Source organism: Larimichthys crocea, chromosome XI (assembly GCF_000972845.2).
Source record: "Larimichthys crocea isolate SSNF chromosome XI, L_crocea_2.0, whole genome shotgun sequence".
NCBI lineage: Eukaryota > Metazoa > Chordata > Actinopteri > Sciaenidae > Larimichthys > Larimichthys crocea.
Genome location: NC_040021.1, coordinates 8,055,436 through 8,072,997, shown reverse-complemented (window position 1 = coordinate 8,072,997; position 17,562 = coordinate 8,055,436). Strand labels below are relative to the sequence as shown.

The 17,562-nt window shown below is 42.2% G+C and overlaps 1 protein-coding gene across 2 annotated transcripts; it reads left to right on the top strand.

Annotated features, from left to right (window-relative positions):
• Positions 1-503: 503 nt before the first annotated feature.
• lin28b (lin-28 homolog B (C. elegans)) lies at positions 504-16,204 on the top strand. 2 transcript variants are annotated; one of them, XM_010741031.3, is made up of 4 exons: positions 504-1,050; positions 2,029-2,222; positions 12,518-12,705; positions 15,206-16,204. In XM_010741031.3, exons 1-4 carry the CDS (start codon positions 1,041-1,043, stop codon positions 15,513-15,515), a joined length of 702 nt encoding a protein of 233 aa, XP_010739333.1. In that variant the 5' UTR covers positions 504-1,040; the 3' UTR covers positions 15,516-16,204. The 2 variants fall into 2 exon arrangements, with proteins under 2 accessions (XP_010739333.1, XP_019132921.1); XM_019277376.2 differs by having other exon boundaries at positions 504-2,222.
• The last annotated feature ends 1,358 nt before the right edge of the window (positions 16,205-17,562 follow it).

The window sequence follows — 17,562 nt, the reverse complement described above, 5'->3', positions numbered from 1 at the left end:
CTCTCGTGGTTGGAGTTAGGTGATAGTTTGGGGTCAAACAAGGCAAAGATACGAGAAGAAAGTGCTCTGAGGCTTCCATGGTTTGTTTGTAGCTAACGCAGGAAGTTACCTTTCAAATCATCGATAGTTGAGCTGATGGTATGAAATGTGTCTCGGGACATCTACAGATGGATGATAATTTTTTTTAAAAATAGGGGGCAAAGGAAAGCTCTGTCTGCGGTGTTCATGTCTGACAGGTTTCACAACTGCTATGGTATTTACAAGGGCCGAGCACTAACTAATACAGACTTGTGGGTTAACCAGCCTTCGTTAGACTAACTTCACCATTTGCTTTTGGTTCTGATTTCTTGCTTGTTTGGATTTTTCCTGCTGCTATGACTACACCAATTACCCCCCCCCCCCCCCCCCCCCCCCCCCCCCCCCCCAAAAGGATCATTAAAACTGAATTGAATCCCATCTAATCTAATCTGAGTCTAATAGCCTTATGTGGCTACACCAGCAGCTCCCCTCCTCTTGTGATACACTTTGACACACACTCAAAAACAGCACAATCTAACCCAGCTCTGAGGTGAATGTTATGTCACTTCAGCTGGTTGCGAGTTCGATTCCCGACACTCACCACCGCCACTACCCTCCTCTTCCACCCCACTCCCTTCCTTGGTCACAGGGGCAGAAATTAGTAGCAAGAAAGCATGTAATTGACAAAGTCACGTGTTCTCACTACGGGAACGGGCACAGCCAGCTCGAGAGCGAATGAGAGCGAAGGAGAGGGAGAGAGAGAGGGAGAGAGAGAGAGGGAGGGAGGGAGGCAGAGAGAGAGAGAGGGAGCAGTACAGAGGTGGTGTGAGTGAGGAAGGGATTGAAGGGAAGAAAGAGAGACATGACAAAAATATCAAAAGGCAGAAAGCACGCCGTACCATGCGAGCTAAATTGGTGACCGATGGGATCGAGGATGTCGGATTAATGGTGACTACCGCAGCCCGTTTTCGCAGAGGAAGCTTCTCTATTGCAACTTGGGCGCAGAGGGTCCGCGGGGAAACATGGCCGAAGGTTATTCTGCAATTATTATCATTATTATTATTTTCTATTTTTTTGGTTGTTCTCTCTATTTTCTGCTCTTTTACTTTCGCTCGCGCGAGGTGGGGAACAGAGGGTGGTAGAGGAGGTGAAGGAGGATAGGAGGTGAGGAGGTAGTAGTGGTGGTGGTGGTGGAGAGAGAGAGAGAGAGAGAGAGGGGTGGAGGGGGGACAAGGTGCAACGTGATTGTTGTTCCAAAAACCTTTTTTTTTTTTAAAAAAAAGAGAAAGAAACCGATCTGAACCGCCCCTACCGAGCACCGTATCCAACCTACCGGGAGCATATATGCATTGTTAGAGCGTGGTGTGTGCTTCCTCGGCTCACTATAGTTTTAGGAAACCATGTGTACACCTGCCTTTTTTTTTTTTTTTTTTTTTTCATGATGCCCCCCTTTATAAAGCCTACAACAACTCCACGCGAGCAACCTAGGCTGGTGTTCAGATGGCACGACACCGTGCACGAGATCTCTCGGACCGAGCATGCCTGTGCACGAACCGAGAGAGAGAGAGAGAGAGAGAGAGAGAGAGAGAGAGAGAGAGATCCATCTGTCACGGAGTAACTTTTCTTGAGGGGGGGAAATGTTTGATGCACACTGGATCCACTGCACAGCACCATGCGCCACTCGAAAAAACAGTAGTTGTAGGATATTTCCACCGGCCCTGAATCTTCACATAGCCCCCCGTGTTTTCAGAGTGGAGGGGATTCCCCCCACGCTTCTGCTTCTTCTTCTTCTTCCAGAAGTTTTCTACTTTTACGCAGCAGAGTGCGTTAAACTTATATAAACCTATGTGCGCGCATGGAGATCCTGTTTGTGAATGTCTGTAAAAAATGTTCTAACTTGCTTCCTGTGTGCTTTGCTTCCCTCCCACTACTACTACTTACTACTACTACTACAACCACCACCACCACCACAACTACAACTACAACCACTGCTGCCGCCCCTTGTTTCAGGAGGGCCGGGTAAAGGTGGCGGAGAAGACCCCGCCAAGTCCACCGCCGAGCAGGAGGACCGGACTCGACCTCAGATCCTGTCGGGATCGGGCTTCTGCAAATGGTTCAACGTCCGGATGGGCTTCGGATTTATCTCAATGACCAGCAGTGAAGGGAGCCCCGTCGACCCCCCTCTGGATGTTTTCGTCCACCAAGTAAGTTGACGTCGAGAGAGAGAGAGAAGAAAAAAAGAGAAACACACACGGACAAATCAAACATCTCATGCTTTGTGGTGTTGTGATGCGCTGCGCATCGTCTTCATCCGGATGTTTGCTGTTCTAAAAACGTGCCAAAAAAAAAAAAAACGACCCACGATGGACTAGTTTCACCCCCCTCCTCCCCTCTTCTTCTCCCAACATTTCCACTGTCACTTCAAATCCCACCCTGATACCCGCAGGCCCCCTCTTTCTTTCTTTCTTTCTTTCTTTCTTTCTTTCTTTCTTCTTTTTTGTTGTATTTCTCCTCCTGAACACCAGTTAGAGCCACATTGTATCATCCGGATGTTTTGCATTAACCAACACGTTACTGTGTAATCACACGTTGTCCACGGGCTAAAAAAAAAAAAAAAACACGCCAAGTTTCCTCTTTGAGCCACATGCGTCCAGCTCTGCCCTCCCCTCCTCTGCTCCCCTCTTGCACTGTGAAGGGAAGAAATGTCGTGTGGCTGTGACACGGTTAGTTTCACACTTGGCCCCTAATGGACAGCAGAGTTTGTTTGTTTTTTTTACTGAGATGCAGCATGTCGGATGAGCTTTATTATTATTATTATTATTTTGAAATATAAAAAAGTCAGACATGTGCACAGTGGTGTGTGTGTTCTGAGGTTTTTGGTTGTTTTTCTTGATGCATCATGCAGTTAAATTCAACATAACAGCCTTTCACATGTAACACTTGTGATGTGGGAGCCTGGCCTGCTCTGCACAGCATGCACTGTTTGATTTATTGTGCACAGAGTTCATTTTTTGGAGGCCTTGTTTTTCGACTTATTCTGCAGCAAACAAAGAGAGAAGTGGAGTCCTCCCTTCTTTCAGCTCCTCTTTTCCCTCCGTTTAATCGCTCCCCCTTTTATTTTTTTTTACGGTCCTATAAATTGGCTTTAAAATACTCTGGGAGGACGATCAGAGGCATTTTCACCATTTCATTTGACACCCTCCTCTGGAGGTGTCTTTATTGTGGACTGGTGGGAAGTGGGGGGAGCATATTAGGGGTCAGATGTCAGCAGTGATGTGGTGAATTAAAAAAAAGAGAAAAGAAGATGGACCCAGTAATCATTATCAGGCAGAGCAGTGAGTGTTGAGATGGTTTCATTCATTTACGTCCTCATCAAGCCTTTCTTGCAGAACCTCAATAACTTTGACATGCTGTTTGTTCAAAGTGTAAAAATAGAAAGTGGGAGCTGTCAGTGTGCTGCGGTTTGTTGTGCTTCACTTGATGAAATGAGGTCCTTTTTTCTTCTACGGCTGTGTTTCATGTTTCTCTATTGTTGCATTCGCCTCAGTTTTATTTGTTGTTTTTATGTTTTGAAATTGTCTCTGACCTTTTGATTTCTGCTCATTATAAACGTATAATTAACTGTGACAATTTAAAGCCTGATTTAAAAAAAATGGTTTAGCAGATTTATATTAAAAAAAAAAAATCTGCAGTGAACTTAGTGATAAAAAAAATGCACATTTCGACATCTTATATGTTGACCTTTGCTCTATTTATCTCTGTACTCGTGGCGTGGATCATCATATATCAAATAATGTGTGTTACATTTTTTATTTGTGTGTGTGTGGACATATTTTTTGATATGTGAGCATTGAAATCAGGCAGAGTGCGTGCTGCAGCGTTGAGTTATCTGTTTTTGATTGATACCTTCATATTGTGGCTCCATCGTCTTGAATGCACTGCATCTATCTACATCCTCCTGGCTCCTAATTTCCCTGCTACTAGAGATGTTTATAGAGGAGATGGGAGACAGCCTAAAGAGCTGAGCAGAAGTCAGCAGTTTGTAACCTATAGAGGGTACAGGACAGGCTGGTGCCATATGCACATGATGTCTGTGTGAATACATTTCAAATGCTCAGCGATGAGGTGGGTATTTTGATAATAAAAAGGTGTTGAGATGAAAATGTTTGCAGTTTATAACGGTCAGCTCTCCTCCGGATAATGATTTTCTCTAATTGTGTGGAGCTAGTTACATTTTTACATGATTAAAAAAAAATGCTAATTGTTCCACAAAAAGCCTTTTTGTACATGAACTAACGAGCATACACTAGTGCCTTTCCCCCAGTGTTTACAATACAGCTGTCATTAAGCACAAAGAGCAGACAATATCATGAGCACGCTGTCATATTAAAAGCAAAACACCCTTCCCTTTGTAAGCATTTGCTCTCCCTCTCTCTGCTTTTAGCCTGAAGCTATATGGACATATTGATGGTACTTCAAGGTGTTTAGGAAATATTCAGATTTGAGCACGTTGAATTGAATTATAGCTTGCGACCGTGTTTGAAATCTTTATTTTGAAATGGGGAATATTTCTGCTAGGATAGTGACATGCAAACAAGCAGACCAGGATGAAGAATGGACTTGTGTTATACAAGCTGATGACAGAGAGTTTGGTTTGACAGAAGGGTAACCGTCAGTGTTAAAAAATAATGATAATAAAAAAAAAAAAAAACAGAAAGATTGCTGATTTATTCCTGAATATTCCTACACAACACATACCCTGTATGTATGTATGTATGTGAAAGGGGCAGAGGTAAGAGCGATGGGGAGGGGAAGAGGGAGCATGAGGACAGGAGAAAGCGGGGGAGAGAGGAGGAGTTTTTCTAGGAGAGGGAAAGAGGAGGGCTGTGGGAAAAAATAAGTGTTGGTTGAGGGGTGGTGGTGCGGGTGGGGGGGTGGGGAGGTGGTAGTCGAGGAGGAAAACATGAGCGAGAGGTTGGAAAAAGACGCGAGCGAGTGGAGGAGCAGGAGGTAAGAGAGGGAGGGTGTATGAGTCAGCGAGAGGGTCCCCACCCGACCACGAGTTCTCTTCCTGGGAGGCCTCTTCATCAGAGCTCCTATCTGATCACTTCCTTTTGGAAGGTGTGTGTGTGTGTGTGTGTGTGTGTGTGTGTGTCTGTCTGTGTGTGTGTGTGAGAGAGAGAGCGTAATTAAGCTTCTTCACCCGCTCTACTTAGTGATTCCACACACAAAGCAATTTCATTATCTCTGTTTGTCAACCACTTCTCTACCTGGACTGTAGTGTGTGTGTGTGTGTGTGTGTGTGTTAGTGAGAGAGAGAGTTCCTGCTGGGACACAGGGGGTGCTCTCTCCTCGGGCATTCTTTAAAAAGAGGAATTTCTTTAAAGACAAAAAGGCAGGAGGGTTGGGTGGGGTGAGGGGGTGTGTGTGTGTGGCGGTGAGGTGGGGGGCTGCTTGCCCTTTGTCGGTAATCAGTTTGAAATGTTGAACAGTTTTCTGCTGCTGCTGCTGCTGCTGCTGCTGCTATTCTCCTGAAAGCTCCAGAGTGTGTGTTCAATTTATAGAGCCCCTGTGTCAGTGTGTGTGTGTGTGTGTGAGGTTCTTACTTTCCACTCTTAACCACCAGGTTGTTGATGTCTATATGTGAACCACTGTAAGATGTTTTAGGAGTGAGTGAGTGTGTGTGTGTGTGTGTGTGTGTGTGAGTGTGAGTGTGAGTGAGAGTGAGAGAGAGAGAGAGAGAGAGAGAGAGAGAGAGAGAGAGAGAGAGAGAGAGAGAGTGTGTGTGTGTGTGTTTTTCCGGTGCATCTGTAGAAGTGGGCCCCTAGTGAGATTAACCTCTGGTCCGTGTCACCGTTTGGCATGCAGGCCCCACCCATCTCTGCCTCCAGATAGCCAGTATCAGGCTTTGTCTCTCCTGCAGCAACACTATACCCCCCACCCCACCGCCCACCGCCCCCATCCCCACTCTCTCCCTGCACCTCCTCCACTAAAACCCACCCTCCTCTTCTGCACATCAAAAAACGCAAAAAGAAGAAGAAAGACTTAGTCATGTGACTTCCTTTTGAGAGAGCTGTGGCCACATACAGCGGAGATGATTGGTAATTGGAAAGGTGGTGGGGTAGAAAGCGTAGCGGGGCTAAAAACAAGTCGCAAGTTCACCTGAAATACAAAGAGAGCGCCCCGCAGAGTGTCAGGTGTGTTTGCACCGCCTGACGTATTTTTAATTTAATTTAATTAAAATCTAAACAGACTGAAACATTCAGCGATAAAACAAAAAAAAAGCGAGCGCAAACATTCAGTTAATAGGTCTTTTTGTCTCTTTGATTATCAGCAGAAGAAAGAATTTAGGTTTAACACACACACGTATTGTAACGAGTGATTATTTTCATTATTGATTCATCTGCAGATTATTTTCTGGATTCATTAAAAAGTCAGAAAACGGTTAAACAGCCAAGCGCTTACCAGATCACATGATGGCTCACTCAGTTCCTTTTTTTCCCTGACCAAAAGCCAAACATATTGAGTTTACTGTGTCATATGAAAAAGAAGAATGCTGAGAATGTTTGGCATTTTCACTTGAAAAATGACTGATTCAATTGATCTATTATAAAAATAGTTGAGGATTAGTTATCCGCAGCTGTTCGAGGGATTGACTGATCATTGCATCTCTAAAATATGAAACAAACTAATTACATAAACTAACATGTAGGAAGTCCTTGGTAGCCGGTTGGTTACTGCACATTCCACTTAACGCCACTGGATTAAATGTAGCCAAGGATCCTTGTTACTATATATATATATATACACAGCAAAAAATGTCAGTAAATTGTCATTATAACGAGATCATATACAGAGAAATTCTTATTAAAAAGGAAAAAGGCAGAGAAATAAGTACCGACAGATTTTCTCAAATGACTAACATGACCGTCACTAAGCGCACAAATCTGATAGATAGACCTACTTTTTGCTCGTGTTAATATCTGAATATCAGTGTCATAAGCAAGCAAACCAGCCAATAACCATTAGCCCACTTAAATTATGTTTGACATACATCACACTAGTAGTAGGTTGAATTCAGTGCCAAAATAAACATTAGCTGCTGTTTTTTTTTTTTTTTTTAATCTTGGCAGTCGGCTGCAGCAAAATAAGTTAGATAATGATTTTAATTTAAACCACGTTCAACAATAATATTTATTTATACAGATCATACAGATTAAAAGACAAATGCAGGTCATATTTGCACAAAGTAAGTCTGGTAATGCTGCCTATTATTATGGTTCAAAGTGAATTGTTTAGTACCAAAAATGATTCAGATCTTTAAAAAAAAAATTGAATTCTCAGTTGTCTGATGTATAAAATTATTATTTGCTATTAATCATTTCCAATGAGTTCATGTCACTTCCTCAAATAGTTAATACTTCATTTTCAGAACACTGTGTAAAAGCAGATATGTTTTGTAACCGTGCTTCTGTTTCGAATGGGTCCAGTTATTAGCAGACCTGTGTGTTTTATCACCAGTCACCTCAGCGAGGTTCATTTCCCCTCTCGTGCTGATAAACGTAGCAAGATGATCTAGTGCTTCCTCCCCTAGATCAAATATTTGCCCCAGTCATAATCGCGGGTGTTGGATGTTGTTAATTTGAGGCAGGGGAAACATGAAGGCTTTTAAGTGTTTGATGGGGGTTGGGCAGGGTTCAAGGGTCAGGGCCACTAATGACAACGTGTTGAGGAGGGCTTGGTGTCAGCGTCATGAGAGCGCCTCTGTTGTTAGTTTTCATCCGTGTGTGTGTGTATTTTTTCCCCCCTTCTCCTTCATTCAGCTTTCTCTCTCCTCTTTCTTCTTTTGGTTTATATGCGTCCTGTTGGGTTATGTCCATCTGAGCTGATCTGGCCCAGCTTTGTCCACTTAGCATTTCCTGTGTGTAAAAAGCTACTTAATGGCACCACGCCACATGGTGACCGCCATCTCCGTCACACTCACACACACACATCCTTTCCTCTTAACACAAGCACAATCCAGTGCACGGCTCCGCGTGGCCCACCTCTGATTTTTAAAGCATCCAATAATTAGCCATTCCATAGCCGGTGGTCGCCACGGAGAGAGAGAGGGGCTGGTGGAGGATGGTGGGTGTCCTCTCTCTGCTTCCCCATCCCCTCATGTTACGGCTTCCTGTATTGATTGCTGGGCCTGGTGATGACGAGGGCCTGGCTGATGAAAAGGAGGGCTATTTCTATCCAGGATGCTGTATTGATCGCTGGCTCCTTCCTACACACACACACGCACACACACAGTCACACACATGTGGAGCTATAGGAAGATATTTATTACATATAAGGAAGCTCGTAAGCATAATCAAGCCATTTTAGAGTATGTCGGGATCCATTTTGTTGGCTCGGTTTCTTCAGTTTTTTTTAGGATGATAGTAGCTGATGGTGGAGTTAAAGCTACGTGGTAAGAGCTGGTGTGGTCTGCCGGTGTAGCAGGGGGTGGTGCTGGGATGGTTATACCACTGACCCCTGGATTTCTGCTGCTGACCTGTGGGGGCTCCTGATCAAATGGGGGTTTTGTTCCTGGGCTCCCCCCAGGTCCAGCCACTGATCAGGAGTTGCTCCTCCATTGGAGCTGAACAGAATGCGCTGGAGGCATTTCCATGAACCCCTCCTCCTACTTCAAACTCCCTCCCTCATCCGCCACCCCCTGCTTCAGGCCACTCCTCCATTTTGTGTTCACTCTCTCTCTCCCCCTCTTTCTCTCTCTCTGACGCTCTCTCGTTCCATCTCCCCGCCGTGCCCTTTCCTGACCTCTGTGCGTAAACTGAAACGGGTCAGGACACCCGCCAGGTCACTCGAGAGGAGGAGACTCGGGTTACAGGTTCTGATTTGTGAAGTTGTTTTTTTTCACACACATTTGACACATGCATACACCATCACACACACACACACACACACACGTTAATCCACATGCTGTGTTTTATTACGTAATTGTGCAGTGACTGAGCTGTTGGAAGCTCGTGGTTCAGAAAATGAAACTCATCTGAGACGTGAAGCTTTGAGTGGGACACCACCTCCTATATGTAGAAGACGTGTATGAGTGTGTGTGTGTGTGTGTGTGTGTGTGTGTTTTCCTGCATTTCTGCAGAACAAAAGGGGTTGTGTGGTTTCCTCACTGGTGCATTGTGGGCATTGACGGGGTTGAAGAGGGGGTAGGGTGCTGAGACAAACCACTCAACTTTGACCTGGAGAGACAGGCTGCTTGTGGACTGAAGACAGGAGAGGAACAGGAAGGGCTCGTGCGCCACATAGTCTAGAGACCAGTCGATGATTATTCATCATTATTCAGAATGCATGTTGTTTGGTGGGGGGATGGGCGCAAATTTTGATTTGCTTTCTACAGATTTGTGCTGCTCAATCATCTGGACGGCCTAATGATGGTAATCGTGAAATCAATTGGCGTTTCAATTTGAGAACAGGACTCGGGCTGTTTGTGGTTTTCTCGGTTTGTTTTTATGTATGCGTGTCTCGTCAGTTTTGCTTGATACATTAATAAAGTATTGATTGTTGGATCTTGGAATTTGTTATTTTTTGCAGCACTGCGACTTGTTATCGACCCTTATTGGTTGCATAAAGCCTCAAGCTCAGTTTGTGACTCACCTCTTCGCCCCTTCTGTTTGATTCTGCCTCTTGCGTCTGTTGTGCAAAAATCTTTGCTTTCGCTCATTTCCATTTCCTGATCCTCGTCCTTTCCTCAAAGCCAAATCCAATACCTGAGCGGCCAAAATGGATGCTTCCTACATCAGCAATTGACTAGAATCAAAGTGACCGCGGCAGTACACCTCACGAACTGCAGAAAGGACGTCTGAGGGAGAAATGAATATGAGTGTGTTGAATCATTAGTTTGTTTCTTAGAAATTGTGGAAATGTAAAAACTGCATAAATAAGTACGTTTTTGTGAGAAATAAGCTCATTTAATTATTGTTTGTTATGTATGTTTAAATGTTGAACATTTAAAGCACTGTTTGCTTTTTGTGTGATATCTATGGAAGGTGTTTTATATTTGATACAAATTGTAGCTACTTATTTAAAGAAAATCCAAATATACAAATTACTTTGAAATAAAAGGAAAAAAAAGACAAATACATAACCTACTTAAATTCCTTTTACTTTCCTTATTTCCCTATTAAAGAATTTTCAAACTGCATAATTCCTGGCCTTTAATAAACTTTCTTTTTTTTTTAGCAAAATCTTCACATAGTAGCAATGAAAAGAAACTGAACTCATTTTCTTTTTATTCAAGTGTTTTTAAAAAAATAGTTTTTATGTAATAAGTTTGTCTTTGATACACAATGTTTAAATAGTTAGGTATAAAGCTATCTATATATTGAAAACAAACTAATTGAAGTTATCTGTTTTTAAAGTGGATTTACATGAAAAAAATCCCTTTAAACCACCTGAAACGGATTTATTTGTTATCATTTTGTAAGATTAAATTGTTATACCCCGAAAAGCTTTTTTTGCATTACTTTGAAGTCTTTGCTTATTCCACTTTAATACATATAGTGATCGATTCAGTAAATGTCATTAGAATAGACAGAAGTTTTGGAATGAACATTTTGCAGTGAAATGGCGTTAAGATTTTTTTGAAAACTGTACTAATTGATGCAAATACAATCCTTTTATATGGATTATCGGGTATTACTACTCCTTTATTTTTTGTTAGAAATTAGAAGAAAAAAAATCAATGTAAGACTTACCAGCTTTTAGAAGCATACAATAAAAGAAAGAAAGAAAGAAAGAAAGAAAGAAAGAAAGAAAGAAAGTACTTCTAATGTATTTTTCCACTCTTATGTAAATACATTAACATTGTCATTGTACTGTGGTAGTCACATTGATATCCATCAGAGTGCAGTGAGTTCAGATACTATTCTTAGTTTGTAATTAATTCACACTTGTTATGTCACTTTCCCTCTTCTCACTGTTTTATACATGATTGAATTCTTCCATATTCATTTACTGTATATCTATGAATAGACCACCTATGGAGCACCTTTAGTTTCCTGTAACTGCAGTCGTTGACAGAGACATTATAGAAAAAAAATGCTGCTGAGTACATTTTCTCTCTTTCCTCTATAGTTTCACATTTGATTCCCTCTGCTCATTTGTTTCTGTCTCCTACACATCTGTCTCTACAGCAGGCGCTGAATTTACAGCTAGCTTGTGTTTTATATTTAGGCCCTCGATGTATAGTAGGTAGTAGGTTTGCTCTGAACAGTGCATGCTCGTGTGGGTGTGTGTTTACCTATGCCGAGATCTGCAGGGCTCGCTGCGATTCATGAAGGTCATGGATACGGTGCATATCAGCCGTCGGTTCTGTGCGATCAACGAGGCATAAATCATTGCCCAGTGGTTATGTAGTAACTAAATCAATAATTCCGATCATGTAGATAAGATGGATGGTGGATGTGCATGCGAGAAAATGATTGCATGGGTGCAACATGCTTGTCTTTTCACCCTGCAGAAGGAATAGGAAGTGGTGCCTCTGAAAAGTAGATAAAGGGAGTACAGCGAGGACGCCGTGTGTGAGATAGGTCGCTCTGTGAACAGACTGTCATGGCAGTTGGTGCAAACCACATACAGTCGATACGCCGCGTTTGAAATGATGTCTTTCTGTACATTGTGTGCCGCTCGATGTTGTTTGCCGCATGCAGCAGTGTGTACAAGTGTCCACAGATAACTGCTGAGCGTTGGTACGTTTCTTAGACTCTTCTCTCCGGTGATGAGTGTTTTCTTCCTGCTCTCACGCAAATGTTTTATATTTAAGTCTTAAATTTCCACAGGTGTGGACAATAGCATTAGAACTTAAATTAAATTAATTCTGAGCTTTATGTTGTCTAGACAGAAAGTAAGAACTAAAGTGATAATTGAGTCATGTCTCTATAAAGTGACCTTTCTGCTTGAGATGGAAGCTCTGTACCTACCTTCAATTGCCTATTCAGGATAAAGCATACTGTATTTGCCAGTTTATCATTTAAGGTTACAATACCACTAGAGCCATCAAGTCAAGGTAAAATACATTTCTATGCCATTGTGGATATAAAGCCTTTTTAAAATGACATATTGGGAGAGATTTCATTGGCTTTAATGGTCTCAAAAATTATTCAACATTATTCAAGGACATGCGGCTGTCTGCAATAATGTAAATGAATTAAGATACGAATGGGCTTTCTGCTGTATTACATTGACCTCTACTCTTACATATCCATCCATTTGAATTATTATATGAAATCATCATTAATCAACACCAGATAAATGGATATACTTTGTTTTTTGACACTGAAATTAGAGCAAAAACTAACTTCTTCCATACTTTGAGTCTATAACAAACTGCTAATTTCCTGACTTAGATACAGACCCTTGTGTATTGCTGGCATCTTTTTTTTTTTTGAGCTATAAGCGCCTGCCACTGTTAAATAGATAATTGCTTTTTTTCTCCCAACAGAGCAAACTGGTGATGGAGGGCTTCCGCAGCTTAAAAGAGGGTGAGCAGGTGGAGTTCACCTACAAGAAGTCCTCTAAGGGCCTGGAGTCCCTGCGGGTGACTGGACCTGGTGGGGGACCCTGTGCAGGCAGCGAGAGGAGACCCAAAGGGAAGGTCCCACTCCAGAAACGCAAACCAAAGGGACACGGGTGAGTGTGATCAAACCCAGAAAAATTAGGGTGTAAAAAGGAATGAACCCCCCTCCCCATATACATGCATGCACGTCTCACCAGTCTCGACTACATCTAACAGATCCTAAATGTATTTGAGTGCTGCATTCACAAATCAAGGCTGCCTATAGTAGGAGACATATGTTATATGTACATCTCGTCGCAGTGAGCTATTTCTGAGTGGGCTGAGATTATAGATTAAATCTATTCAATCTGCCGAGTACATGCCTGTTGCTATGGTTATTGTGCACCATAATAAGGAATTGAATAGAGCACTTTGCCTGCCATTGCCGCTATTTTAAATCAATTTGCCAGCTTTTACATTAGAGACGGCATTAGCACAGGGATGGATTGGGCTTATATGCATCTCAATGCGGCAGTAGCTCAATCAATTGTTTTGTCCTCAGTAAAATCCTGAAGGGTGCTTTGCTTAAAATCTGTCAGAGCGAGCCATATGGAGCTCCTTGAAAATGCCTGCTGGTTTAAGCAGAAGGAGGCTGCGTTCCCTGTCCTCCTTCTGACAGAGAATGACGTATAGCGAACCATACGAGGCAGAGCCGAGTATATGTGTTATAGGAAGGCATCACAGGACGACAAGGCTACATTAACATTAGAAAGTCCAGCTCTGGCACACTTTTATTTCACACTACGGCTGCTTGCAGTGGAAAAAACCCTGTGCCGTTCCAGTTTTTTTTTTTAAAGAAAAGCTTTTGTTAGAAAGGAGGAAACAGTATCTGGCAGAGAAGGCTCCCTGATTGTTTTACACAGCTGAATAATTCAGTTTATTTGGGATAATTGATCCAGTGTTAGGTCAAGTGTCTCTGCGTTCTACTAAGGTGGTAGCAAGGCAGTATTGGATTCAGAGATGGCAGGTAGATGTCTGTGATGTCACCGGTTTTTGTGAGCGTGCTCAGTGTGAGTGGCTCTTGTGGCAGTTGCGCTGCTCTGACCCCTGCTGGTCACTCTGTTATGCAACCCAACTATTGTGTAGTTCTTTACAATGGTGCTCTTACAGTCTCTGAAGGTGCTTGATGTATGAACCGTGTGGAAATAATAACTGATAGTATTACTTATCAGAGCAGCAGAGTGTTAAAGTACTGCCTGCTCAAGAAAAAGAAGCACGCAGCACAACTCGAAATGTTTTCAGCTCTCTTGTCTTTATCAGGACGGTATCAGGTGGCTTCCAGTAACTAGTTCATTAATTAGTCATAGGATTTAAAAAGAAACATAAATACAAGGTATCCAAGTTGATACCATTTTTAATTGTTTTTACAGAATACAATATTTAATCTAAATTGATTAAAAATATATATATGTGACGTGTAATGTTAAAGAACAGTGCTGTGTTGTTCTTCTCTGTCTTGACAATGAATTTGTTTTGTAAATGTTTAACGCCTTTAAATGAATTTAGTTGAGCATAAACGGTTTGTTTTATAATCAGCCACTGCATTATCTGAAAGGTTAAAAAAATGAATTTTTTGATTGTGATAAACATGTCAAAATATATAGCCGTAATCCTACCATAGATTAATACTTAATTGTTGATGCCAATGGATTTGGTGTAGTGTTGTTTTATAGTTATGGGCTGTTGATGCAATAAAGAGGCACTGCAAAAACACTAGCTTAAAAAATATGTAATAAACATGCACTTAGGCCCGCTCGTGTTCATTAAATTCAAACTCTAAAATGTTCTCTGGAGATAATTCAGCCAGTGTTTGAAAGCAATGAAGACTTTTTTTGTTTTTAATAAAATCTGGCATGCTTTGTGGCAGCAATGCTGCTTCACTGTGTCCATTCTTGTCTTGGTAATTGGCCATTAAACTGGATGCAAACCTCGATGGTGAAGCATTGTCTCATGATCATGTGCTACTGTACGCAAAGGCTTTGTTTGGCCGTATCCTTCAGTTAGTAAACAGTGCATGCCTCTGCTGTTATTCTGTGGCCTGAGGGGCGTTAAGCATTGCGCGGGCAGACTGACAATAATAAAAAAACACTGAACACTGAACCCTGAAAATCGACTTCTATTCGTACATCAAGCCTCCAATAAGAGCATCAAACGCCTAAAAGAGCAAACATGTCCATTTAATTTGATGTAGTGCCAAAACAGTTGGTGACATCCTGACAGGCTGACTGCTTCGACACATTTGTCTTCACGTTTTTTTTTTTTTACTCTTTCAGCAGCCAGTTGCTTCTTGTCAAATTTAATAACACAGTGTTGTTTGGTATGCCACAGAGTGCTACATGTTTAAGCCAGAGCAATCTCATGTGTCATACTACCATCTAGTGGTGAATTTTAGTTGGAGCGTCTATTTCTGCTCCGCAATGCTGATGTTTTACGAGGATCTGTCGAGATTTTTCTTTCTTCAGCAGTCATGTGTTCATTTGTTGTGTCGGCTATAAGCTGTGTTTATATGTGACATCTTGAACATCATCTCATGTGTTCCGTCTTCCCTCCTTATTGTCCTCTATCCTCCTGCAGCTGTTATAACTGTGGAGGTCTGGATCACCATGCCAAGGAGTGTGGCCTGCCCCCCCAGCCAAAGAAATGCCACTACTGCCAGAGCATCACGCACATGGTGGCTCAGTGTCCCCACAAGGCGCTGGCGCCTGCCACAGGCTCTCAGGACCAACATGCGTCTACCTCGGCCTTCAGCCCAGGGACCGGGCCCTACCTCTGCCCCCCAGAGGAGGAGGAGCGCTCTGGCTCGTCTCCTCTGGAGGGCTCCTCCTCCTCCCCCGAGGAGCCCCACACACGTGGCCCCCGGACCCAGAGGTGGAGGAAATCCTGAAAACAGCCCATAGAGGTGAAACCTTTCACCGCTAACCCCTGACCCTCCTGTCTCCCCTCAATCAAGGATACCTGAAGCCCCCCCTCATCTACCTCACACCTGTGAAAAAAATGGGAGGTCTTGATTTTCTTTACTTTTTTAAAATTTTGTTTCGTTTTTTTTTTTCCTAACCAGCGCAGCTATGGCAACGATCACCGGGGTACAGACGTGTGTGAATGTGTGTGACTGACTTGCAGTCATCTGGTGCAGCTATGGCAACCACCGCTGGAATGGTGACTGCAGGGAATGACTGTTTTTCTTGTTTCAATCAGTGCAGCTCAAGAGTGAAACAACATGGTATGAATCTTTTTTTTTTCCTCCCTTTTTCTTCCCCTCTTGGACCTAAGTGTTTTTCATTTTGAATCCTTTTTTTTTTTCTTACAGTTGTTGTCAAATTTCTATCCTGTAGGTCTAATCATTCCAAAAAAAAACACAAAAAAAAAACAACAAAAAAAAGAATCACAATGCATCCTTTTTAGCACACACAGTAGCTCATTTTTAAGAAGGATTAGAAGAAGACTGTTAAAAGCTCAAGACCCTCTAAGCTATAATCCAGACCTGTAGGATTGTTAGCTTGGCTCATGAAGATCTTTAGGGAAACTATACGGATTCCAGAGGGAATGTTTCTTTAAGCAAGAAAAGAGAAAAAAGAAAAAAAAACGACGGCGGGCTGCTAAACACATTCTCTATAATCTTGAAACACTCTCTACATACCTCTCTCTTACTTACATGAAACAGACTTGGACCAACTGATTGTCAAAAGAGTGAGCATGTGTGTGTTTGTGCAAGACTGCGAGAGAGAAAGAAAGAGTGTGTGTGTGTGTGTGTGTGTGTGTGTGTTTGTATGTGTGTGTTGTGCATGCTCTGAAAAGGAAGCAAATCTGTCAGACTGGAGTCGCTTCTTCTTCTCCAGGTGCGAGTCAACACTATTAACGTTTGGTTTCCTATTTTAGAGGTAGACGCGCCCCTTAGATAAGACATCATGTAATCCAGCTAGATCATAGTTTTAGATTCAAGGTAATGAACTGATCATTAGACTTCCATTTTGGTTGTTGCATAATTAGTTGAAAATAACATTACAGTTTATAAATCATAGTATAAGTCATTAATATATATGTAAAGTCACAAGATATAATTGAAATTCTATTAACTTTAAGTAATGCATATATAAGGAATTAGCTCTGACATAGGTGAATAGCCCTGTATATTTGCATGGGATACTTTGATGTTGTGTGAAAAAAAAACTTGTAGCTCTCTCTCTATTTAACCGTTTTCATCCAAATCAAACTGACCTCTTTTTTTAAGATTTATGCTCCACGCCTTCTTTAGCTCAAAACAGTCAGCAATCACCTCTGACCCAGCACAAAGACTCACCTCGTTCGATTAAAGGTGTAGTGTCAGGCCATTACAGTATCATCAGAGCTGCTCTACTTACTTATTACCTCACCAATACTTCCTCTCGGAAAATGAATGTCACAGAACGTCAGGCTGCTTGCTCTCCCGACTGTGTTGCAGTAAAGATCAAGATCCACCCCGTTTCCTCTTCCATCTGTGCCTACCAGTTGTTAGTTAGCACCAGCCAGGCGATGCTCACCTCCTCGTCGGGATGAGACGCCGTCACCGCTGCTGCTGCTGCTGCTTCAGACTCACTGAAGAAAGACAGAGAGAGAGAGAGAGTGAGAGAGAGAAGGAGGGAGGGAGAGAGAGAGAGAAAAGAGTGCTGCTTTTGGTATAACTTGAATCCCAAGCATGGCTTTAGTGGCACTTATTTGTGACCGAACAACTCTTCTCTGACCATATTGAATGTGAAAAAGAGCTTATCGACGCCTCACAAAAGTTCACGTCGGGTCGCTTCGGAGTTGTATCTTAATGTTCTGACAAATCAAATAACTTTGTATGATGATATCAAACTAGCTTGTGTGTTTTTAAAAAAAGAAAAAAGCTCTAAAAGTAGACAACCAACTTTATTTGGTATATTTCTATACCAAAGAGTTTGGCTTTATTTTTT

What these genes read in the sequence shown, in the direction of transcription:
- lin28b (XM_019277376.2), top strand. Translation starts at nt 1,893, where the DNA reads ATGTCTGTAAAAAATGTTCTAACTTGCTTCCTGTGTGCTTTGCTTCCC. An exon ending in TGGATGTTTTCGTCCACCAA is followed by an intron (nt 2,223 to 12,517) that starts GTAAGTTGACGT and finishes TTCTCCCAACAG; the next exon opens with AGCAAACTGGTGATGGAGGG. An exon ending in CGCAAACCAAAGGGACACGG is followed by an intron (nt 12,706 to 15,205) that starts GTGAGTGTGATC and finishes ATCCTCCTGCAG; the next exon opens with CTGTTATAACTGTGGAGGTC.